The sequence below is a fragment of the Hippoglossus stenolepis genome, chromosome 10 (genome assembly GCF_022539355.2).
Source record: "Hippoglossus stenolepis isolate QCI-W04-F060 chromosome 10, HSTE1.2, whole genome shotgun sequence".
NCBI lineage: Eukaryota > Metazoa > Chordata > Actinopteri > Pleuronectiformes > Pleuronectidae > Hippoglossus > Hippoglossus stenolepis.
The window spans coordinates 9,826,716-9,846,731 of NC_061492.1; the positions used below are offsets into that span (position 1 = coordinate 9,826,716).

A 20,016-nucleotide genomic window follows, 5' to 3' on the forward strand; every position below is an offset into this window, starting at 1 on the left:
CGGCACCGTCTCTCACTGTAAACTGGGAATACTGTGGAATGATTTTGGCACTACGTTAGAAGGCGGAGATGCAGGCCATACCTCAACAAATATGATTCCATAATCGATTGCACGCCAATTTCCTTTTTCTTTAAGCCGCGAGATGATTCTTAAATCCTCTTGTAATCTGGCTGGTGCAAAAAACACATACCTGCCCGGTACGCCCAGCTCCTGAAAACAGATTTTAAATCCCGGGACACAGAGGAGGAAGCTTTTTGACAAAAGGGGGACTAAAGGGGGCATTAGTCGTTTGAGGTCTTAAAGTTAAGTGCTGGTTAAGTGCAGATTACAGCCTACGCCACCCAACGACACCATGACCCCGGCTTCACAATGGAGGCCTTTGAGGGAAACGGGCCTGTTTCGCTGCCCGGGAGCCATTTCTGCCGAGGCCACTCCAATCTCCACTAAGTACATTCTAGTCTACTTTACAAAAGGGAAAAAACAATGACTTGTAAATAACGGATGTTTATACAAACACCAGCGGAGCTTTAGAGGGTTTCTGTTAAGTCTGTCTCTGGTATTTCAGCCGGCGAGGAGAGAGCGGCCTCCTTCCTCTCCGCTGCCTAACCACCTCCTCCAAACCACATCCTCCGCAGCCGTGTCCGAAATACTCTGCTACTACTTCTGATTCTCTGATTCAACAAATGGTTTTTGAAACTGCCGTCATTCAGGGGTCAGAGCGACAGACGAACTCTGACACAGCACCCAGCTGCTTCTTTACAGCGCCACAAAAGCCTCACAAGTCTCGAGACCTGTAAAGTCTTCACTCGAGTCCCAGAGGACCAGTCAGTGGATTCCACCACGTCAACACGGGCTCTCGCCGCTGGAAGCAGCCACCAGCGACTGGTGGGTGGATTCCGGGGGAGTCCAGCTCGGTCAGTCGGGTTTGCAGTGGCGTTCATGTTCTTTCGGGCCTTGTGAGGAGGAAAGGCGTAGCGCGTAGCAGAGGATAGAGTTTCAACTTTGCCCTTTTAAAAAGCCCCACTTTCTTTGAAGCCCCCCAACAAGTCATAAAACCTTCAGGTTCCGACAGCTGGCCTTTACAGAGGACCCCCCCGACTCCAGTGCTCTCCAGTGGGAGGAGGGAGAAAGAAAGACAAGAGAGGTAGAAGAATGAAGGGAAGTTACAGAGACACAGAAATGGTGGAGGCTGCGCGGTTCGGATGTGACAGGGATGGATGAAACTGTTTGCGTCCGCATGGTGAAGAGTGATTTATCGGCTGGAGGGAAGGAAAGTGACACCAGATCATTTCTGGAGGCGTCGGGGGCAGGATGAGGGTCGACGGGGGCGTCGGTGTGAGAAGTTGCATTACCCAGCTGCCATGTACAGTAACACTAACCCACGGTGATGTCAGCCATGAAGATAAATCTAAAAAAAACCTAACAAACACATGTGCAGCTTACGACACACACACACGCGCGTTCACGTCGGGCTTTGAACAGGAGCGCTGGCGGACATATTAATAACAACACACGCCGACGGGCCACCACGTGCATCTCTGGCAGAGCCGGACATGCGATACCCTCGTCCGCTTGAATTATCCCTGAAGTGCACATCACCGCCGAGCCGCGTCCTCTTCCTCCCTCCTGTATTTAGACGCCCTGAGCCAAGACGGAGAGACGGGATTAGAGGCAGCCCTGACCTCTGACCTTTCAGCTACCCAGGGAGCTGCCCATCACTATCCTGTGACAGGCTGCTGGCCTTCAATAAAACGGTACCCCCCCGCCCCGTGAACAAAATGGCACATATCACTGCTGTTCGAGGGAAAATGAGATTCCAAAGAAGATGGAGAGAAACAGAGAAGGAAGAGAGGAAGGGGAGATTTGGAGTCTCTGGATATAGTAAAAGGAAAATTGGAAGAGAGATCGAGGGGGAAGAGCTGGCAATTCCTCGTGGTAAATGAGAAGAGTGGAAGTAGAAACAATAACAGAGAGCGCACAGAAGGACTATATGATCATCACGTCTTGGCATGAGCACCGAGAGCTCTGAACAGTGTGTCTGGTCTGGTTCTGCTCCATCATAAAGCCAGAGGAAGAGGCCACATGGCAGCCGACTGACAAATCTAGAGGATGTAGCTTTTTGGGGCCGTTGCGGTCTGTTTCTTTCGAATGGGACTTTAAAAGTCGGGTTAGAAAAAAGAATGGCTTCCTGGGGAACGTTGCGTTGACCTCAGTCGTCTTTTTCAATGTTCCGTGTCACAATCGCTCCGAATGTTAAAAAAATATATACGATCAGTTCTACACGTCATTTAACTGCTCAGCGAGTGGAGGAACATGACGTAAGTTTATACTCGTTAGAAGAATCTTCTTTTCTTATTATATCTCAAGGCACAGATGAACATACTGTTGATGTTTGTAGCTAAAGGTCAAAGTAATGTAAATTTAACCGTGGTGAAAATGGTAAACAACCATCTTAGTTTGGACTTATCACCAAATTATGATTTGCGTGATGATTTGCCGGGGAACAGTTTGACTGATCACCTCTCCTGCAGACCTCTTCACAATAAAAGCCGCTGCACACACAGGGAGTCATAAATATCACAGCTCTATGGTGGCTGGTGGAATAGAGGAGAACTCAGACGGATCATTCCCAGCAGGGTCCGACTCTGGAGATGTTCCGATACCAGCATCACAAATGCCTCCGATACAGCTGGAGGTACAACCCGATACCACCTGTTTAAAGTAAATTAGATTCATTCGATAAAACTGCAATTTTCTTTTTCCCGGGAATCAAGTCTTCTTCGCCGCTCCAAAACAGCAGTTGTGCTGTACTGCCACTGGCAAGTCTTGTTTTTTAGAGCGGCGAGGAAGAAGGGATTTCTGGATAGTGTCGCTAAAATGTCAGCAATTTGGCAATATTTCCGTCCCACAAGTGAAACGGCATCTGCACCGTCAGCAAGACCTCAGCTTCGAGGGATTGGCACGACACTATCTCATAAAACACAATCTAATAAAGATCTTTTATTTTTATAAACTGGGGCCGCACTCTAACATCTGGTTAAAGGAAGCGATTGTGGTGTTTTTCTACATTTATTTATTTGTGTTCGTTTTCAGTTGCGACTGTCGGACTAGATAATAGAAGTTCTATGGTTTTCATTCTCAACAACAAACTATGATCACTTACATACGGGGTTGTTAGCATACAACTGTTAAAATCCATTATATGAGTTATTTATATCAAATGCACTGGTATCTGATCGCTACTCGGTATCATTAAGGGAATATGGTATGAGAACATCTCCACTCAACAGCACTTAGATACAGAGCAGCAGAAGCAGATGGAGAGAGGGAACGTTCGTCAGCAGATCCCATGTGTTCAGAGCTCTCACAGTCACAGTTGTGTTACTGCCTCTGCCGTACAGGACATTCAGGAGAAAGACGACGCTGCCGTGATGGATCGGTGCGTTCAGCCGCGTTCCTTTGCATTGTTGGTACATTTTGTTCTGGGATCAACGTTTACAGCATCTCTCAATCTGCAGTTAAACCCGTGAGTTTAACCTAAAATCCAGCAGGAGCACGTTGAGAGACTCAAACTTAAAAAATGTCAGTGAGGTTTCCTTGAAGAACACAACTTATTTAATTACTGGCCACCATGAAATCCGTTTCTGTGGCAACCCATTGTTGCTATGGCCCGTCCCCCCCACCAATGAGAGATCGCTCCAACATACAAACCATAAATTGATATTATCATGACATAGCAAACATAATAAACCTCTTCAGATGAAAGAAAGCTGGGACGATTCGCACGGCGAACCCAGTCACACACACACGCGAGCCCGACCGTCGGTTCGTGATGTTCACAGTCCGACCCTCTTGTGTTTTCCTATGACTGGCAGGCGTGTTCACACAGTATTTACAGCAGCACTGAAGAAAAAAGGTCCGACCTGCCAGGCCAGGTTTGCTGGTAATCCACAGTCCAATGTTCACTTTTAAACGTTCTCTCTAAAGACACGGAGCAGGACAAGTTGTGAATCAAAGCACCATGGAAAGTGTAGCATGGTTCAAGGTTATAAACAATACCCCCACCCCCCCTTTCCCCCATTTCCCACCCGAAATCATTCTATTTTTATACATGTGCGTTGCATTTTATTACGTGCAAACTACTTATCTTGATATGATTAAGCAGACAACGTGGAAAAGGACGATGCAGAACAGGAAGCGAATTACAAAGCATAAAAACAACTGGTGAAAATGGCAAAAAGCATAAGTAAGGTCCCAGTCTGTCAGAAATTGTGTGTGTGTGTGTGTGTGTGTGTGTGTGTGTGTGTGTGCAGAGACGCAGAGGGTAATGTATGCCAAGTCACATTCTCTCAAGTGCTCTTCATTTTTTTTTACTTTAGACTTTAAACATGCAAGTGTTCACCCGACATCTAAGAAAGAAGATTGAATCCAGTTTGAGGTCACTGCATGCCAGGAAAATGGTTAAAAATAACCCCTAATGTTAGAAATGTGCATGTGTTTGTATGGTTTGAATGTAAAATAAACTCATGAAAAGAAAGTAGATGGTCTGACTGAATTGTCGCAGCAAAAAAAAAAACTGAGCCCAGAGAGAAAATGTGAATCGGGTCTGCAAAGAGGGGGTAATTCGCTTTCTGTTTTTGGTCACAGTTAAAGTACAGATCCTTTAGTTTGTGGAGTATTCAGCATGAAGATCCCAGCCCCCTTTCAGATGAATATGCGTCTTTAACATGTTACTGCTGATAACTGCAGTTTGTTTTTTTTTTTTTCAAAAATTGTGATTCCAAAGCGACACATCCAGCTGTGGTGGTCCTCATGGAGAAAGGCATTCTCAATGTTGTGAGTCCTTCTTCCTCTGACGCTCTTCAAACCCCTCTCTGGCACGCACAAATTTTTTTTATCTCCAGCCGTCCACCAGCATGCCAGCCTCTCCCTTGTCAAATTCTGGGATTACACTATAATACATCCAAGGCAAGGAGCAGAAGAGGATACGTGGGCTGGTGAGGCGACCTCCAAAACGCTGTACAGGCACAGGTCTTTCCATTTATGCCTCTTTGGGGACGGAGAAGGTTTCCGGATGGGAAGAGCCGTTCACATCTCAGTGTGTGCGCTCAGGGTCAAATCCGTGGTTTGTTGCGCTTTATACGGCTGCAACTTTTTTTTGTCTTGTCTTTGCTCGTGATAAAAGCTGCAGATGTCGTCTGTGGGAGATGGTGGTAATAGGTGTAGCTGTTAGTTGATGGGAGACCGGTGTTTGGCTCTGCTTTTGCCAGTGAGGGCTTGATGGAGTGCTGTTGAGGAAAAATACATAAAAAGACCTTATTTAAACTTTTAGATTTTACCACAACTATTCATCTTCCTTCAAAACTATTTCCACAATTTCATAGCAATACTGCCAGAAGCAACACGGTCATTTAGCAGTAATCAGGGAGGAAATAGACTGTGTACATTTCCATGTCAAATTATTACAGTTCACTTCCAGAGATCCTTTTAATTGGTGCATGAATAATTAAGTATATCTAAATTAGTATAAATTGAGCTTTTTCTTTCAGGGAATTTCTCATTTTGCCTTATTATTACTGAATGGCATCGTTTTAGGAGAATATTTAGTGATTACAGACGATTATAGTGAAACATTACCATGGATGTGTATTTATAGCTGATTTCAGACGTGCACTTAAGACATTCTAAGTGTCGATGTGCTGTAAACAAAATCTCATGATTTCCTCAGCGGAATGTATAGGTCATGTCCTGCCTGTAGCATGTTCTCTGAATTCTCCAAACATTTTGCTGTGAACTCGTCTGAACCGGCTGCGTTCTTCATATTTGAAAGACTTTGGTCAGACTCAGGACATTTTCTGGAGTTCACGTCTGAAAACAGATTAGGTTTGCTGGGGGTCACTCTACTTATCGAACTACAACGCTGCTGCACCAGGGAAGCCTCTTAGGAGAAGTGACATAATTACGACAAGGGTAATTAACATTGGCTTCCTTTAATTGCAGAGTTTCAGGAGTCAGAGGAGAAGAGTAAGGAAAGGGAAGCGAGACAAGAGAACAACCGACCTGTCCTCCTTCCTGCTGAAGTCCTGTTCAGACCCAGGAGGTCTAATGATATTCAGGCGGACGATGGCTCCACGGTCGACTCCCTGCTCCGCTCCTCCCCTCTGCTCTGGCCCCCGACCCTTGACCCCGACTGGACCACAGCTCCCCTCCTCTGGAGGAGGCTCCTGCTGTCTTGGACACCCGGTCGTAAGAGCTCCCCATGTCGCTGCTGGGAGGCTGTCGTCTCCAGGAGGCCGGGCTGTGGCTGGAGTTCGGAGTGGGATCCACGCTATCAGCAGCCTAGAAGGGTTAGAAGAGAAAGAAAGTAGATGAAACCCTTGTTGTTAGCGTTGGTTAGGTCAGAAACGCAAACAGAGCTCTTTCAATCCCATATCCTGGATCTATGTATGGGAGCTCCGGGGCATTTTGTTTGGATGGTTTGAGGCCGTGTTTGGACTTTTCTCTATTATGTGGGCATTAAGTACATGCTGTTTATGTTAACTGGTGTGTGACAAGGAAAGTCTGCCATGTGGTCTCCTGCCAGGGGAAAAATCCCCAACCGAAAGCCCCAAACATGCCCCAAACTGAGAGATTTATAATTTGGTGGGCTGACTAGAAAACAAACCCCATGTTACTAGTCTGTGGTGACTACAACAGCACGTCCTCCTCTCACAACCTCAGTAACCCCGCGCTGAGAAAGTGAGAGTTAGATGACGCTGCAGTTCCTACGGCGCACAGAAACAGCACCCTGCTCCTGTAATTTCAGCTTTAAAAAAAAAAAAAAACGCACCATAATTAGTGACATTTGGTGGGTTGGAGTTGGCTTCTGGTGCAGTTTTTTCGAATGCATTTTCGCTAATTGGCTTTAATGGAGCCCTGCTGGACTGCCTTCCTCAGTCTCCTGGGGTAACAGACAGGAAATCAGTCACCGGCGAACGCTGCCAAAGGGGCGTGTTCAGTGTGGTCACTTCCTGCTCACGTCACTGGGGGAGGAAATGGCAGAGTGGCATATTCTCCTTCTATGGTAAGCTGCTGCAAGAGCCTGGGCTTTCAGAGGGGATGCCATATAATGCACTGGCAGTGCTCCTCTTACCCTCAAAAGGCGGCCTGTGCGTTCTTCAACACATTGTAACAGACCTAATATAAGAAAAGTGAAAAACAATACATGAGGAAATAAAAACTTGAAAAACTACACAGCTTTTCAAAGATTTATGGCTCCACGAAAATTAAGAGAGTTGCTGTGCGAAGAGAGAGAACTTTTCTTTTGAAGTGTTGAAAGTATTAGGACAAGAGGAACGTCAGCTGTCAGAATGTAATACATGAGGAAAGGATGTGAAGTAACCTGACGTGCCACGGCAGAGGAAATCTGCCGGAAACATCGAGAGCCACAGTCATCACAGACGTGCTCCTGTTCACATGTTCAGCTTGACAAAAAAAACAACACATTAATATGCTGCCAGCGTCAGTAAATCATCTCTGGCAGCACAGAATGACCTGACAACATAAGAGAAAGGTGGAACTAAGAGAAGCATAAATTTTACATCATAAAAAAACAGTAGTCATGTTAAATTAATCTTGGGAATTAGATTTAGATAAGAAGATACAAGATTATTACCTCTTGTACACTGAATATAAAGTATGAATATGAATCAGGCAATTAGCTTAGCATAAACACTGGAAAGGAGGGAAAAAAACTTGCCTGCCTCTAGGGGCAGATCCTGAATCTGATACTAACAATAACTATGACAGTTTGTTATAAATTTTTTATTTTCTTTTTCATTTTTTTAAAGCTTTTTTGAAGTACACAGTGTGCTTTCACAATTCATTCAATAATTTGTAGGTTTGCTCAAAGCTATCAAGAACCTAATCGTGCACCTTACTGAATCAGAAATTGTACATGGATGTTGGACATGTAATTGGCCCCTCTCTTTTTGTAAATTGTGGCCCCTTAACTGCCCCCTGATTCAGAAAAATCCTAGATCCACCACTGCCTGCATCTCATCTCCAAAGATAAGAAAAACTGCCGACCAGTACCTCTGGGTGTGTAATATTTACTGTACACACACATTCAGTATAACTGGTTTCTATCTTGTCATCTAACTCTCAGAAAGAAAGCAAATAAGCCTCTTATCCAAAATTGTCAAACCCTTCTTGAAGGATGTTTTACTCTTTATGTGTAGATACTTAAATCCTTCATTCATTCAGCCCAAGCACTCAGGAGCTTTAAGACAAAAAAAACAACATAAAAGCTCTCATTTTAAGAATGACCAGCAAAAGTTTCCACTAGTTCGCTTGGAAAACCCAAACAGAAACTGTGAGAGGACTCCATTTTACGATGCAGAACGGAGGCCAGCCAATTTGAGAAATAACACAAGTAGCATGTCAGAACAAATTATATCCCTGCTCTAAATCTGTCTGCCCTTGGTCTCACGCCCTACTTTCAGGAATCGTGTTGTCTTGCCAACCCCAGCTCTTAAATCTGCTCTCCAGCAAGACAGTGCCCTCGACGCTCCAGGTGAAACGTTTCAGAAAAGGTGAAATATGTGTGTGTGTGTGTGTCTATTGGTTATTATTTATAAAAGCCTTCTATTTATTGCTTTTCATATCGCACTGTTATTCCAGAGGTTTTCTTTTTTTCATGTCTGGGTCACATCCGGGCGAATAGTGAACAGTAGAGTAACTCTGATCCCACACTTTACCTAACTGGTCTTTGATTCAACAAAGGATGTTTTGGTATCTTGCTCATCAGCCATATCGGCCCCGCTGTCGTCAGCCAAACATAAGTTCACAGCTCATTCATGTACGGGCTGAGGTTTCCTACAGCTACAGCAGGGAGGAAGCACTACAATGCTGTTCTGTTCTGCACTCTTAAGGTGTGGAGTGACCACTGGAGAAAGCAAGAAATCCCCATTTTAACACCTCATTTCTGAATTTGGCTTCCAGTGCGTTTCTCTGCTACCAGTTCTATCAGAGTCTATGTATCTGTACCATAGACGATATGAAGACGGACGACCCTGACTGCTCCCCAAAGTGGATCTATGTACTCATTCACCTTCAAGTGCTGCTCAAATAAAAAAAGTCATGTGGTGGAAAACTCACGAGGATCAGTTTTCTAATCACCATGATTATCTGTATTGATTTCCATGACAATCCATCCAATAAAACAATTTCAGTAAAGACAAAAACTATCAAGTGATCACCAGAGTCATAAGGCTTCATCCTCTGGGGAACATGAACATCTGTACAAAGTTGGATGGCAATCTATCTAATGCGTCTAACATGTCCAAAAATAAAGTAAAAAAGTCAAGGTTAAACAGCATTTATGGATTCAGGCCATGATGACAAGATCATGACCTTTCACTAGATTAAAACAATCTCAGTCTCATAAAGTGTTGAATAAATGACATCCGGATAATTTAGACACTGGGTTAAAAAAAGACGGATCAATCAATAAGCTAGTTTGCCCAGGCTGCTCCGGGGTACTTAAAGGAATTGGGAGTGTTGTTTCCTCCTTAATGACAATTGATCGATCGTGTCTTTCTGCTCGACAGTAAGCTGACTTCAGTCTTCTCTACTCTCAGTGCCCTGGAGCGTTTGATGTGAAAGGTCAGGACACCTCTTTGAACAATATTCCAAAAGTCTAACACAATAATTACATATCATCAGCAGCCATTTAAATTCAAACAAACTTCGATGGATTGTGCTTTGGCCAAAGATAGGAGTATAGATACCTAGTGAAACAATGATCAGTGGGATGTTTGTTAATGATGATTGGCTATGTTCCTCTCCCCATCATATTGAACGTTTCCATCTGTAAAACTTGTAATAATAAAACTCTTTTCTCGCAACCTCTGACACTGCAATCACAAAGTAATCCCAACCTCCCACTGTCCAAACTACAGCTGTATCCAAACCTCTTGAGGATGGACGCCGTTCAGACCACTGAAATGTTCTCAAAGTCCAAACCAAAAAGATGATCAGCTCTGCTCCAAGGAATGCTTCAGAGCCCAATTATGATCTGAGGTATGTTTTTTTTTTTTGCCCTGTAGCAATTTTTTCTCATGATTTCTATCCGAGTGAAGCGGTTACTTCTTGCATCCAGCATCAGGATGAACAAGGTTTTACGGTACCACAGAGTCGACCAAGTGGGTTTAGGAAATCCCCATAATAAAGTACCAAAAAAGCGTGACTGACAAAAAACACTGAAGGATTGACAAGAAACATGGAGTTCATCAGGCCACTGCTGATTTACCACATCAGCTTCAGGGCAGGGGTTGGTTTGATAGACTAGTTCCAGGGTAAGCAGGGATATAAGGGATGAGTCATGTGGAACAGGGTCAGGAAGAAGATTTGATCACGTTTGATCGAGCCCACTGAGGCTACTGAGTGGGATGGAGTCATTTTAGTTGCATTCATTTCATACAGTGGCTCAGCTGACTGGAGATGGGAGAACTAAAGACATGGAAAAAGAAGGTGTGCGAAGGACAGCTGTTCGTTTCAGCCTTGGCAGACTGTCACAGTATTAAAGAGTAAAAGAGCTGTCTAAACGTTGAAATATATTTTATCTTAGTGTTCATTTTTTACCTTTACCAAGATCTTAGTCAAACTAGAAGGGGACTAGGAGAGGACACAACTCTGCTACGGCTCATTGGCCACTTTATCATCGTATACATGTGTTGACATCAGATACATTTGGATCGGATTAGCTTTCTACACATGCCTGATCTTTTTCATTAAGATCTCTAATCCTGCTAAAAACAAAGGCCAATGAAAACAAAATCTCCTTGGCTGAGGTTAAATCTAAAATAATAACATGTTTTCAACAAAAATGCCAAAATTCGTAAATGTTGACTGTAAGATGTCAGTTAATTCAAAACACCAGCAGCTGCAGGAATATCTGCATGAATAAAAGCCTAAAACACTGATTTAAAGCAGTAATATAAATTTGACCTGGAATTAGATGTCAGACTTTTGTACTTTGGGATAAATTTTAGAACAAAAACAATGTTGAGGATTAATAGTCAGTATTGAGTTGGATAACAGTAAAGTCCTTGATGGTGAATCTCAAAAGGAATACCTCCGCTTTCAGTAGCTGTACTGCCCTAGTGAGACCAAATATGATGGATGAGACCACAGTCACTTTGCATATGTGTGTGTGTGTGTGTGTGTGTGTGTGTGTGTGTGTGTGTGTGTGTGTGTGTGTGTGTGTGTGTGTGTGTGTGTGTGTGTGTGTGTGTGTGTGTGTGTGTGTGTGTGTGTGTGTGTGTGTGTGTGTGTGTGTCTTCTCGGCAACATGCAGATTATTTATAGGGGGATTTTACCCAAAGGCCTCCAGTCCCCTCTAGTTAGTCAAAGTGACAGACTGGCATGTTATTGTAGCCATGGAGTCGCCTTTGCCCATCTGACAATATATCATACGTCAATAGAGAAGTGAGTTTATACTGTTGCCCATTAGTAGCTTTCACCTCATCTTTCTGAGGACTTGTATAAACCTTCACACTCCATTAATTAAGTCCTACATATATGCACACTCTCACATGTGAATACATGTGAACATGTACATGTAGTCAATCCTGACCTTTGAATGGAAATGAGTTGATTTTAAATAGAGCCTGGCTGATATGGACTATAAGCATCATTGCCAATACTGAAATAATTGAGTTACAAATTTCAAATATCGAAATATTGGACGATATGTTTCCTGTGGACACTAGTATAAAGTACGCAGGAAAAGACGCAGAATCCGATGTGAGAACACAGCAGGGGATCCCCCGCTGAAAGCAAGTCGGGGGGTTGACAACACCCAACAGACAAAAAGAAAAAAACAACAGAAGACAAATATCTCCGGGTGAAACTGCGGAGCCACACACATAGAAGACCCCGACAAAGATGTCAAGAGAGTTTGTGATGATAAGAGCTGACGCCAGTGTGGATGTGCTGTAAACAAAGTCACATGACTTCTGCAGCAGAATAAATACATTACTTCCTGCCTCTGCACGACCCCTCACCTCAATCCTGCGGAGGATTTGATGTTGTTGTGAACCCGTTTGAGCAGAGAACCCCCCCCGCTGTGTTGCGCATGTGTGAAAAGAAAACTGCAGAGAAAGTCCGGACCCAATTCTCCTCAGTTCCTCCACAGGTCATGTCTGAAAACGGCTATAAACAGTGATACCGGTTTGCCTGTGAAAGGCTCATATGAGCCAATATTATCAATATATCGGTCAGGCTCTAATTATAACGCGGCTTCAAAATCAGAGTGTTGTGTCAGGTTGTGCTTACAGTGTTGCCATGTGAGATGTGAAAAGAAAATTTCTTAGTTTAACTACTTGCAGGTAAAAACATCAACTCAAAGACCTTGCAAAGTGATGGATTAACACGTGTGCAAAAAAGAGCCGTATGCGGAACAATACATAAAACACATATACAAGTAAGTATTAGGTCCTCAGTAATGTTTGTGTTGAGCAGAAATGCAGCCTGGGAGCGGCACAGTCTATAATGTGGTTGCGCATTTAAATACAAGAAAGCTATTTTCTTCTCCGTGAGGTTTTCCTAACCTTCTTTTCCCCCTGTTGAGGTCTTTTTCATTTCCATCCTCCCTCTTCTGTTTTCTGTCCCACCCTTTTCTCTTTGTCCTTACTGGGGCAGCAGGAGTGGGGCCTACAGAAGTGCTGTGCTAAGCTTGAAGTCGCAGAGCCTGGCGTCAGGGAAAAATACAAGCTGAGCTTGCATGCAAAGTGGACACACCAGGAGCTGAGGCCTGCGGCTGCACTTTCTGACCTTTTATCTTCAAGACAAAACTACTTGCAGACGGTTACACATCATAACCACCACCTGTACGGAAATCCTTATCTGGCAGAGGCTTTTTTTAGAAGCCACATATACAGTAATAGCTTGGGAGCATGTTTGCCTTTGGAAAGAAATGTTTGAGAAGTTTACAATGAATGAGAAGGGCAAGACAATACTATCAGTGAATTGCACTTGCGTTCTACATAAACAAAAGCCTAAATATGTTTCAGTCCTGCACTAGGAAACATTTGTCATAATAAAGACGTCAAACAGACGAACGTGTTTCTTTTCTAGAAGCTTCTGTTGGTGTTTTCTTAATGGACCAGCTTTCCTTCCCGATAGTCAAAACACAGAGCAATAAAAAAAATATATTTTGACAGTTGTTTTCTGCTTTGAGCAAATGTTTGGAATGTAATGTAAAGTTCTTAGTTTTGGTCTGTGGGGAAAAGGGAACATTTAGACTGAGCGAGTGCTGTCACCTTTACTTCTAATCAGAGCAGAAAAGAGTACAAACTTTAAGTTGGTTGTCTTACCGGTGGTTGTTGGGCGTATGATCGTCCCCAGGACTGAGAGGTGACAGGCGCGTGGGGCACAGTCCTCCCCGTGCCTCCGGTTTCCAAAGCGGGAGACGGAGAGCGCTTCCCTCTGCGCATGAGTTGTTCCTCTGATTCTTTAGTGCTTGGAACCCCACTCTTGATTCTCCGCATGTAGACCTGTGATAGGGGGCAACACGAAGAGCAACATTGTGCATCCATGAAATAGAACATACCTTTTCTCTTCGAATTTAACGTTGTCTCATAAATGTAATCTGTCTCTCACCTCTGCAGGAGTCGGCTTGGCTCCCTTCTGTGCCGCAGCATTCCCAACAGCACTGTTTAACGCTTCTTCCATATCTAAAGTGGTAGTTGCCCGGTAAGCTCTCCATGTTGTTACAGCTTCAGCCTCGTCTTCAGATCCACCATCTGCCATCGTCCTCGTCGCCCCTCGGCCCATCTCATCCACCGAGGCAGGGCTTCTGTTCCTCCAGGTGCTTCTCACAGTCACATTCTTCATATCTGGTACACTCTCTTCTTGGGAGTGCTGGCTTGGCCTTTGGCTTCTCCAGCTGGTGACCGTGGTGGTACTGCTGTTGCTCTCGAAGCCCGACTCTGTGTCGTTGAATTCTCCGGATGTGGCATCCGGTGACTGGAGGTTGAAGTTGCTGCGTTGGCAGCACAGATGACTGGTCTCCACTCTGGAGGTGCTGTGGAGCTTGGACTTTGATGAGGAATCACTGTGGTCGTCTGACCCGTAGTCCGGGTCCTGGCACGGCCGCAAAGCGATCTCACTCTTGGGGATGGAGAATTCATATGGGACGGAAATACTGCCATGGTGCTCACTGGTGGGACCTGGCAATTTGTAAAATATATTTAATATTTTGTCAGCAAATAACACTGATACAGAAACATTGACGGCATTTTATTTGAATATAAATCACCATTTGGCACTTAAATGATCCCAGTAAAAATGTTGCTTTCTGAACTTAATCAATCTTACACTTAATACAATGAGTAACTACAAAAGTAGAGCCATACAAAAATTCAAAAAATGTAATGCAATTTACTGCAGTCATCACCTCACTTATTCCATTATAATTGTACTGCTCCAGTTCAAAAATGTCACTTTGTGTGAACTGAAGTGTTGAATTATGGGATTCTCAAAATACCAGGTCAGGATTTCTGACAACAGCAGGCTTCATACAGGTTGTACAGTACGTGTGTCATGAAGTCTGGTGTTCGCTGAAGCATCACTAGTGAATGAATCGTCAAAACGTACCTATGAGGATGTTACTGGTGGAGGTGTGTCGCTCTTTGACAGGCATGGTTTCACTGCACACGCTGCTGCTGCGACTGCTGGTTCTGGAAGAGCTCGGGTCATTGGGGTAGATGGTTATACTACTGGTCATTTTACTAGACGTGGGCACAACTGGTTTGGTAGAGATTTTGGGTTTGCCGTTGGTAGACAAAGGTTCCGTAATCATCATTTCCTTTCTATCAATCTCAACAATAGCGGGCTTGATGACAGCTCTTGACCTCAGCGCCTCACGTGGGCTGCACACTCGCTGGATCTCAATCCCTGACGGAGTATGCGTTGGCCCCTGGTGACCCCCCTCTGCAAACTGTGCCCTGCTGTGGAGCTCCTCATCGAATGAACTCCTGGAGGAAGAGCCCTCTGAATTTGAGTCATGGACATGGGAGTATCTAGGATATCTGGAGGTTGGAGTCGTACTGCTTACGGTTGTAGCAGCTGTCTCAGTCACAGGCTCTGGTTCAGATGGTCTTGAACCAGTAGATTCCGTTTCCGAGGCAGAGGAATGACCCTCTGACCCATGGTCACTGGTCAGCAGAGGAGTGACTTGAGATCTGTAGGCTGTGAATGATCCGTTGGCTTTGGACAGCGTGGAAGCAACAGAGACCGATTCCTGAACCTGGTCTATTGATTCCTGATCTGAGGCAGACGCTGTGTCCTTCTCTGGTGCAGAGAGACTGTTGATGTTACCGGAGCTTTCAGGCACTACGTCAGAGTTGTTTGATTCACTATCACTACCAACGTACAACTTTGAAGATTTTTCTACTCTGCTCTTTTTTGTCTCCCCATCAGTCTGCTTGTGAGTTGTCCTCAGTGGCTTCTGGGCATTAGCAGCTGGAGGGTAGCGACTAAGAACAGACATCTTTTTCAAATCACTAGAAGGTGTGTTTACAGAGCTGAATGCGGCTCCTCTTGACTTCTCCTCGGTTCCTCGTCCTGTGTCTCGTATCCCGTTATCGGATGACACTGCAGTAGTTAAGGTTTTGTGTGTCCTCCTGCTCTTGGAAGAAGGACTAAGGGCTCTCCTCACAGACTTAGGAGAGCTTTCCTCAGAGTGGCTCGGCTCTTTGGTCCTCAGCTTAGTCTCTTTTTTATGCTGAGGAGAGAGCTCCCTGTTCCTGTGTTTAGGGGAGCTTGGTTCTGAGACAGCTGCAGCACTCCTATATTTAGGCTTCTCTTGTCTGAAACCACCCTTCACCATAATCTCTTCGGTCTCAGCTTTGCCATTCTCCAGGACGTTTGGGGGGCAGATGTTACTGCTTCCATTGCCATGTTTATCTATATTACTGATTCCATTTCCTCCAATCCCACCTTTGGCACACAGCTGTGTCCTGAGCTGTTCCACCTGCTCACTTAATTGGCGAGCCCGGTTTCGTTCCATCTGGAACTTCTCATGAAGGTCTCCATTTTTGGACTCTGAGCTTTTCAAATCATCCTCCACTATCTCCAGCTGTTTAAGGCGATTCTTCAGCCTTTCGACTTCCTGCGTCAACTCTTTCACTTTGTTGTCCTCTTCCTGCGACCCTTCAATGCCGCTGTTCTTCTCATTTTCAGATTTGTTCATAAGACTGATATTGTCATCTGGCAACTTAAAGTAGTCAAGGTTCTTCTTGTGACCACCCAGTTTACCTGAGAGCAGCCCTGTGGATGACAGCTCATCCTCAATTCGTGACCGCATGAAATCTGGCCGGCCAGGATCTGGAGACATGCCAAGGCGATTCTTCTGGTGCTCCAGTTTTTCTGTCAGCTTGAGAATGATCTTCTCGTCCTCTCTCTGTTTCTCTAGTAGCCTCTTACGCTCATTCACAAAGGTCTGGGTGAATCCCTTGAGTTTCTCAAGCTCCATAGCCAAAGCCTTCTCTGCTCTGTCAAGCTTTGTCTCAGACCCCTCCATCTCCTTTAAACGGGCTTTGAGAGTCTCCAACTCAGACGAGAGCTTCTTGGTCAAGTTCTTCTCCTCGTTTAGACTGAGGCAGAGCTGGCTGCAGTCAGACTTGCTTTTCCCAAAGGCTTCTTCCAGTTTCTCCAGTTCGGCCATTCGCCGTTGTAGACGTTCAATCTCGGCCTTTAGCTCCTTTGTAAGACTTTCCTCCTCTTCCAGTTTCTCCCTGACAGTGCGACAGAGGTCCTCAGCTTTGCGTACCTCCTCATCTTTACCCTGGATCCTTAAGAGACGTTTTCTCAGGGCCTCCACATCAGAAAGCAGGGAGGAGTTGCTGCCCTCGGCCTGGATGATCTTGTCCTGTGCAGAGAGAAAGAGTCCAGTCAGTCATTAATCTATTATTGCATTGCATTTCTGTTCTACCTCACTTAACTCAATGACCCACTACTGACCTGGAGGTCCAGAAGCTCATCTTCAGACTTCTGCAGCTTGTTGGTGGCTTCTTCAAGTTCATCCAGTCTGCGGCCAAGACTCTGTAGCTTGTGCCGCAAGTGGCGATGCGTCATGTCTTTACAATCAGACATGGCGACACAGTTATATGTTCAATCAGTTCGATATATTTTGTTACTCAGACTATTTGATGACACCGTTTTGGGTGGTCCACATTTGTGTGGTAGTGATAGCAAGTCCTTCAGGCTCTTGAAGAAAAGCTCTTTTCTCTTGATGGTCGGCCTGGTTTTCTTTCAGTGGCTGTCGCTTTAAAACTCTGAAGATCCCACAGGGTGGTGTTTAGAAGGTGAATCTGTCATCTGTAGGAGGGAGAGAGGAAGCAACAGTTAGTCATCTCTAATTTGTCAATGACAGTCATTTGCATTCTCAAAATGTGGTTTCGTAAGTGAAGAAATGGAGAGAGGGAGAAGACAGACATCAGCTGACAGCACGGTGTAGCAGATAAGCACAGTCAGCAAACTGTATGGTTTTACAATTCCATCTAATTGCTATGACACATAGCATAAGACAAAATGAGGCCAAACACCAACGCATGGAGCATAAAAACGCACTTTAACACATACACAAACAAATCTTTCTCTGGCTACTTTTTATAGTCATTACAAACAGGACCGGGAATTGGTTTCTCAAATACCATGAACTGCACCACTCTTCACCTTGTAGTCCTTTGAAGAACATGCGAGTGTGGGGGTTTACAAATGACTGCACAGACACACACACACACGCTTTGTCATCTCGCCAATGTTAAATCCAGCATCGATTTCTGTATGCCTGCCCACTTCTGCTGACAGCAGCATATCTCAATAGCCCCGGCCTCCTTCATGTATCTCATCTGCACACATACACGGCCGTCACCGTGGTAACCACATCACTATTAATGGTCCCTCCGGATGGATGCGATGATAAAAGCTGAAAACTGTTTCACTTTGCAGGTCTATTAGCCCCTTTAGGCATAAATAAATTAGCTTCAATACAAACTCAGTCCCATCATTGCCACATATAAGGATATTGAAGCTTGCTAGTCAGTACAATTAGGCCTCAGAGGTTGGATCATATTTAGGTTTCTACAGCCAGCTCCCATCAGCGGACCCAGCATGGATCTATGTAATGAGAACATAGATTATTAGCACACAGCAGTCTGCCTGTCAGCATTGCCTCCATAAATCAATGCAGATGCTTTTGTCTCATGTATAAGTCAGGTAGCAGGCGTTCATGGTCCTTCTAAATCCTTCCCCCCCAAGTCATTCTGGGGAGCTTCCCCCACTGATCAAGAGGGAAAAGAATTGACCCATGGGGTTAGAACATAATCAACATCTGCACACATCATCACTTATCAACCGCCATGACAGCCAGCCAACACTATGTGTCTCCTCTTTCTATTCCCATACAGCACCATGTTCAAAGACTGTCTTCCTAAAAGCTACAGACCACGACACATAAAGACTACTGTAGTTTTCTCTCACATTAAATAACTTTAAACACTGTAAAAACATCAATCCCAGCCGTAAATTTACCAACTCTTTTTATCTACATGAACTATGTGTGTACATGGTATATAACAAGGTATAACCGGCCATTATGGTTTACTCCGACGTAGCTTCATATATTTTCTACCGTTTCATTTGGTGCAGAAAGCCCAAACCACTCTTCCCATAATTTATTAAAGCTCTTGTTGAACATAAACCAAGGCAATAAGCTTTGAAAGTCAATGTGGCGACGATAACTTTATGAAGAAGTACAATCTGAACTCAAAGCGTTTAGCTGCAGCATTTTAATTATTCTTTACTTTCATGAGGTCTGGTGGTTTGGTGCAGTGCGAGACTGGAAATAAAGAACGTGGATTGAAGAGGGAGCCGGAGAGAAGACAAAAGGGGATAGAATGTTGGAGAGAAGACGGCTAGCATAGCTGTCCACTTGCATGCCAGAACACCTTAGTCAATAAAGGGATTTTGTGCTGCATTTGCTCTGCCCAGCTGTGGCTTGTTAAGTGAGCCGTAGACCAATTCTTCTCTGTTGTCTTGAGGTGGTCGCTGTGATCCAAACCTGTGCTGATGGATGATCCTGTTCCAGAGGAGTAAAAATACCTCGAAATAATCCCATATATTCATTTAAAACAAAAAAACACTCGTTGGCTACAAATAAAATTCAATAGATACGGCTCGATTCTTTATGACAGGTCTTCAGACTGCACGGTGCAGCAAAGGGAAAATATAATCACTGAAAATGAGAATTTTATCGTGAGAAAACTCCGGAGCTACTTTCAGACATGCACCGAACTCCGGATATTCTCCTGAAATGATCCGAATGTTTCCTGCCAGCCCCTAGTAAAGACTCTAGATAATGTCCAAGTGATCCCATGTTAGAAGACAGCAGGATATCGTCCAGGACACCAATCTGAACTGATGTTTTTCAATCTGGTGTTCCTACTGTCCTGTCCCACTTAATAATGAAATATCCTGTGAGTTAGATTTTTATACATTTTATATGATTATTCATTGGGTTTTTAGACCTCCCTCATCCTGTTTAATGTTTCGTTAGGTCCGGCTACTCCTGTCTTGGCAGGCTGCCTACCCCTCCTCTCATTCTCCTTTTATTTCTTTGCCAGCTCTCTACCCCCTTTCCCTCCCTCATCTCTCCCTTCCATCTCTGTCTCCGACACGCACACCAGCAGTGCAAAGTGGCCGCTTTAAAGGGGTGGCAGTGCGTGCAAAGCGACTCTGGCAAGGGCCTGCTTCTGCCTGACCAATCAACATACCTGATTCACTTATCACTGGGGCCTCATTAGCTACAGTCAGGACAGCACCGGAAGGAATTTGAATTATGGTGGGTGAGAAGGAAAAGATGACGGACGAAGCCAGTAAAGGAAAAGGGGAGAGGTAAAAGATCACAGTTGAAGAAATGAAGGCCGAGAGTATTAGGTCGACAAATTAATTCCATTTAGAATCATGACC

The 20,016-nt window shown here is 44.5% G+C and overlaps 1 protein-coding gene across 2 annotated transcripts in view; it reads right to left on the reverse strand.

The window, feature by feature from the left end:
* Positions 1 to 4,088: 4,088 nt before the first annotated feature.
* The window catches only part of luzp1 (leucine zipper protein 1), a 46,261-nt gene continuing 30,333 nt past the window's right edge, over positions 4,089 to 20,016 (reverse strand). For both annotated transcript variants that reach the window (XM_035168146.2, XM_035168143.2), the window contains 6 exons: positions 17,008 to 17,364; positions 14,641 to 16,915; positions 13,645 to 14,213; positions 13,359 to 13,538; positions 6,061 to 6,339; positions 4,089 to 5,288 (listed from right to left, as the gene is read on the reverse strand). In XM_035168146.2, coding sequence (XP_035024037.1) covers positions 6,103 to 6,339; positions 13,359 to 13,538; positions 13,645 to 14,213; positions 14,641 to 16,915; positions 17,008 to 17,139 — 3,393 coding nt within the window. In that variant the 5' untranslated portion in view covers positions 17,140 to 17,364 and the 3' untranslated portion in view covers positions 4,089 to 5,288; positions 6,061 to 6,102. The remainder of the gene's footprint in view (positions 5,289 to 6,060; positions 6,340 to 13,358; positions 13,539 to 13,644; positions 14,214 to 14,640; positions 16,916 to 17,007; positions 17,365 to 20,016) is intronic.